Here is a 5,922-nt window from a genome sequence, read left to right as displayed (position 1 = left end):
CGGTAACACCATCAGTTTCGCTTATGGAAACAGTGTTTGTATGGTGACAAAAGTTGTGATTCTTTTACTGGTGAACTTCATTGGAATCTGTTTGTTTTGTCATGTTTATTATGAAAATCAACGCTTGAAGAAGAAGAAAATAATTCAGGCGTTGCAACCTTCGTAAAATAACAATCATATCAAACGTCATATCTCAGTGTATTCTAATTTCGAACAGTAGGAAAGTAGGAATAAATAAACAACAAAGTTTTATTTTATTCAAGCAACTGCTTTTCGGTTCAAAACGCGCAAAAACGGGGGGGGGGGGGGGGGGGTAGCCCCTTACTTAGGCAAAATTGGGTGCTGGGTATGTGTGGACTGTAAGTGTCGGTTTTTTCACCCTTCAAAGTCTCTCTAAGGGTCGCAAAAATCAAAAAATTTTCAATCAGTCTCTCTAAAGGTCGGAAAATTCACCATTTTTAGGAAATTTTGGAAAAAGTGGGTAGGGACTTTTCAAAAATCGAAGAAAATTTTCCAAAAAAGTCTCTCTAAAGGTCGATTTTTGGAGGTCCCATTCGCACATTCTACTCATCCGCCAAACCTAGTACCCCCCCCAGGTTAAAACCATCTTCAGTGAGCACTTATTAGCACTAGATGTTAAAAAATACATGAAATTCAAAAAGATACACCATGTGCACTTTTTGTTACTAAGCTACATGTGCTTAATCAGTCCAGGTTTAATCATTGTTGAAAGGAAGAAACGAGTTCTTGAAACGGGCGCTGAATTATTTCGTCTGGCGATTTTAAATTTGTTTTTTCTTTTTGGAAACACTGTCAGAGAATAAAAAAACATCGAAAGACAACAAGCAGGCAACAAGGAAATTTATGTAAGAATAATTTCTTTTGCAGAATATGAAAAATGAAATTATTTTATTATATCTTTATCTACAACATTATCAATAAATAAAATTATCAAGGGAATTATTTCATATTCACAATACATGTTCTAAGCTTTGTTAATGTATACACTGGCCTGAGTAGAACCCCTGTCTCACTGACGGGAAAACTTTTTAGCTTTTTTCATTGACAAAGTCAAAAAAGTTCAATTTTGGAAGAAAAAAAAGTTAAATTTTGAAATACAAAGGTATCGATGGCGCATGAAATTATTCCTTCTTTTTACTATCGGTGTCTATTATATCTAAACCTTTAGAGTTGACAGGATTGCTCCTAGGTTTGTGAGACAGGGGTGTGTGTACAAAACTCGACAATCAGTGTTGATTTACATTGGTTTGCATCCAAGATCACTTCGATGATCAAATATGAACCAAACATTTCTTTATCATTTCGAGTTCATCATTTGACAAAATTCTGCAAAAATAAAAAGGAGAACGTTTATGATTGGTTTAGAGGCAAAAAATAAAGAGGAGAACGTTTATGATTGGTTTAGAAGCAAAAAATAAAGAGGAGAACGTTTATGATTGGTTTAGAAGCAAAAAATAAAAAGGAGAACGTTTATGATTGGTTTAGAAGCAAAAAATAAAAAGGAAGAACGTTTATGATTGGTTTAGAAGCAAAAAATAAAAAGGAGAACGTTTATGATTGGTTTAGAAGCAAAAAATAAAGAGGAGAACGTTTATGATTGGTTTAGAAGCAAAAGATCGGGAAAGACACTCAATCAAAGTACGTACATGATTCTAAAACCTCCAGGCTTTAACTGAAAGATTTATTAAAATCTAAATGTAAAAATCTTTTGAAAAACTAAAGTGCGACTAATGCATTGTAAGGGTCAGTTATTGGGTAAAATTGACATTTTGATACAGAAACTTTTAAAATTACTTTGAAGTTAAACTCAATGTGAGGGACGTATATCTTGTATTGAGTACGATGGAAAGCTAAACTTTACAGCTACACTTTTTTATCGTGAATTCGCCTCACTCAAATTTTTCTAGTACATACCGTTGTAATCTATTGTGCCATCACCATCAAGATCAGCTTCAGCCATCATTTCTTGTATTTCATCATCAGTCAATTGCTCACCAAGGCTTGCCATCACTAGCTTCAATTCTTCTTTGTCGATGAAACCATTCTGATCTTTATCAAACATCTTGAACGCCTTTTGAAAACAAAATGGTATTCATTCATTCATTCATTAGTTAGTTCTAGTTCAGACGGCCGACTCTCTGTTTTACCAATTCTAATTGTTAGAGTAGGCAGAAAGCCTGGGGGGCACTCGATTTTGAAAACGACCGTACGTTCGGCCAAAAATCAGGTCTCTAAAATCGGACCCTTACAGTGCAGGAAAAATTTGGCTGGAAATCGGGCGAAAGTAGATTTTTTGTTATTGAATGCGTACGGGTGAAAATCGTTTATATCGGTTAGGGTCAGGATCAGTTAGGGTCAGGGTTGGAGTTCGAGAGTCAAAATAGAGTTGGGAGTAGTATTGGTAGGTAAATATAGAGCTCTAGGCCCTAGGGTTGAGGCTAACCTTGGTATGTCAATACAAATAGGTCTGTAAACTACACGCTATAAGTAGATTGTGCATTCAGATTTAGGCCGTAAATTCTGTGGTCTAGTGGTAGAGTACGGAGCTTCTGAGCCAAAGGTACTTTTCATGTGTAGGTTCGAATACCACCACTCAAAACTCAACTTTGACAAATTTCAAAATATCAAAGTTGAACTCTAAAACTGACTAAGTCCAACTTCGAAACATCCTAAAGAGTCAGAAGCGCAAGAAAACTCCAGATCAAAGATAGAAAAATACAAGATTTACTCTTACCCGTACGGAGTACCAAAATTTCGAATATTGTTTTGTGTAGTTCAAAAGTTCAAAAAAACTTCACAGAAACTTTTTTTAGGGCTATTTACCTTTTAAAGATCACGTGTTTAGAGCTTATTGTGGTACGTTTTATTTGCTCACAGCTTAAACTAGAGCTCAAAAAATAAAGATGAAAATCATTTGCCGGACACGAAATATGAAATGGTGTCATAAAAAAAGAAAGTATATTAACGAGTTTAGTTTCTTCTTCTTCATCAACGTTTTTGATTTTGGCCATCATATTGACGAATTTTTCGAAATCAATGTCACCACTCCCACTAATGTCATGCAGCATATCCTCAAGTTCGCCTTCGGTAGGATCGAAACCCATTCGTGACATTACTTCACCTAGTTCTTGTACAGAAATTGAACCATCATGATTCTTATCAAAGAGACCGAACGCTTCTTTGAATTCTGCAATTTGTACATCCGTAAATTGAGCCTTAAAATTCAAATAAAAGATAGTACTTACATAATCACCAAATTCCACCATATAGGCGAAAAATTATCTTAATAGCATTCGAATAACTCTGGACGTTCATAAACTTTTAAGACATTGCACTGTGGAATTTTCTAGAAAAACTGAAGATGAGTTGCTTAAGACGGCATGAAACTGTCAGTATGCAAAATTAACGTTTTATTTTTTTCTTAGAATCTGCGTAAAAGATAGTACCTTTACTGTCAAGTACCTTATCGGGGAAAAAAATGTCGGGGGAAAGTGACGAAAATGCCTCTAGGTGACGAAATTTTTCCCCAACGAAAAAAACCCCGACTAAATAAAACTCCGACATTTTTTCCCCCGATAAGGTATTTCGTAAATAGAATGTAGTCCAAAAAGTATTTAGCTTAAAAAATTTCGACTAGGAAATAAATTTCCTTCAAAAAGTGCAAGTTTTTGGACCACCAAGAAAGTTTGATGTTACTTTTTAATCGAAAAATATTCTGATATATATGTTTTCAGGAACTCTGGCGGAGATCTAGATTATGAATACGTTTTTTTTTCTGGAAGTCTAGTCTACCTAGCCCTTTATAATCCGTAATTCCGGATACGACGCATGCGCACTTTGTCAACTCTACGTAAAAATAAAACAATTGCATCCTACAATCTTACCTGGTCTTCTACTTGCGCCATTTTGGAGCAGTTACCAATCAGAATTCAAATCAACAAATTTCGACAGCAGAGAAAGTATTTCAGTGAATAAAACTTTGACAAAAACACAACGCAAAAACTAGATAATTACTGATCATTTTTTAGAAAACTGAATGAATAGTATGAATGTGCTATTTATCATTTTTTATCATGCTGTTTGTTTTGATTGTGAACGATAGCAGGAAATATGTCAAGTTGGATGTTCAAATGTGATAAGGTGATTATGGTAAGAGAAATAATACTGACCTCTGTGTTATTAAAGTTCCAATCTTTTGAACTGAACTGCGACTTATTGAAAATTAAAAGTTGGTTTTTCAAATCATGTTTTTACGCCAAACGTAAAAAATCTACAGTTTTGTAAGGCTTGGGGAGACGATAAGTTTTTTTTGCGTTTGTGCAATGCAACATGCTCCATCCCACCAACACAAGAAAAAAAGTGCGCGTCTCATGGTTTCTTTTTTTGTTAAAAAGTGAGGGAAATACCCAAAAGACACGCTGATATTGTCTCTGGGACAATTGGCAAAATCAATTCTAATCAATTTTGCTCCATTGTCCCAGGGACAAAAGTGAGTAAAGCACAAATGTTATTAAAAGAAAAATAAGGTGGGTACACGAGAAAGCGTTTCAGGTTGGTGGGATCATCCACTTTTCTTGAACAGCTCAAGAATGTCACGACACACAGATGTACTTTTTTCCATTTTCTCAATTATCAATTTGATTTAAATTAAATAAACTATCGATTAAAAGAATTATGAAGATAACATACTTCGACTTCGTGTCAACTTTGAACCCATTAGTTTGAAACCTTTATAGCATTGCTTTTTGAACAGAGTCTTTTCTCTACAAAAATCAAATTCAAAAATAAAATTGTCTCTTAAGTAGCCTGATCATGGAGGTATAAAGAAAAACCGGAGTTGAATGTGTCGGCAATTGGTCGTTAAAGTCTTTTGATTTCTTTTATAAAATGTATCAAAATAAACTCAAAGCTCACCCGATGAAACAAGGACACTTGTATAGCGAAGCTGGACTGAGTACAACGGCTATTTCTCTTTCTCTTTTTAACACATGTCTGTCGGAGCGAACCCCGGTCAGCGGTTGAGAATATTTTTTTTCAAATTAATTGAAATAATTAGTTGTTGCAAAGTTTATTAGTTTTCATTAGGGACTTTTTTGCAAGATTTTATATTTGACTTTATCTTGAATGAAGATTTTTAAAATAAAATATAAGTTTGATCAATTTATAAGCCAAAAACCTTGAAGAAAGGGTCCTTCGAAAAAGTTAAATTGTAAATTACGTAAGTTATTTCAAGGTGTAACAAATATTTTAAACAACTCTTAGAAGGTTGAAGTTGAAAATGACGAAGAAAAAATGAGTAAAAAATAGCCTAAACTCGCCTAAACTTTCACCAAAGTACCCAAATCTTATAATGGCTATAGCAAGATGTCGAACAAGGAACGGAATACATCATACTACAGCTGCTAAAAGCAAAATCTAAACATCATTCACGAGAAAGAAAATTTTCTCTTTTTTAATGATTTGATCGTATAATGGTGTGATAAAACTCATTATAAAGTAATTGTTCGATTGTTGTTTTCTTGTTATTGCAATCATGTCAAAGGAATTTCATAAAATATCTTTAGCAACAAACTTTCCGTGCAAAATCCATCTGTCTGACGATGGTTTTTCATTGTTAAGTACTTTTAATAAAAAGTATTTCTGATTGGTTGAAAAAACATGAGGAATGACCTCTTATTGGTCAAAGAAAGACAATATCTATTATTACGACGACACACATGGTTCAAAGAAAATAAATTTTTGCTCATTCCAGCTACGCTATACAAGTGTCCTTGGATGAAATAAGACTTTTTAGTAGAATTCAAGTTTGCTCTGAAGATTCCAATTATCAGTATTGAAGATTCTAGCCTATACGGAAATTAAATAAAACCTCGTCCATGAAACTTTATATTCTATATTTTC

The 5,922-nt window shown here is 33.9% G+C and overlaps 1 protein-coding gene across 1 annotated transcript; it reads right to left on the bottom strand.

Moving 5' to 3' along the window:
• Positions 1 to 1,129: 1,129 nt before the first annotated feature.
• LOC136817676 (uncharacterized) lies at positions 1,130 to 4,046 on the bottom strand. Its single transcript, XM_067073997.1, has 4 exons — positions 3,906 to 4,046; positions 2,988 to 3,236; positions 1,936 to 2,092; positions 1,130 to 1,347 (listed from the first exon to the last, which is right to left on the bottom strand). Exons 1-4 carry the CDS (start codon positions 3,924 to 3,926, stop codon positions 1,319 to 1,321), a joined length of 456 nt encoding a protein of 151 aa, XP_066930098.1. The 5' UTR covers positions 3,927 to 4,046; the 3' UTR covers positions 1,130 to 1,318.
• Positions 4,047 to 5,922: the final 1,876 nt, after the last annotated feature.

The sequence above is a fragment of the Clytia hemisphaerica genome, unplaced genomic scaffold (genome assembly GCF_902728285.1).
Source record: "Clytia hemisphaerica strain Z4C2 unplaced genomic scaffold, Clytia hemisphaerica genome assembly, whole genome shotgun sequence".
NCBI classification, from domain to species: Eukaryota; Metazoa; Cnidaria; class Hydrozoa; order Leptothecata; family Clytiidae; genus Clytia; species Clytia hemisphaerica.
This window is presented reverse-complemented; position numbering and strand designations above follow the sequence as displayed.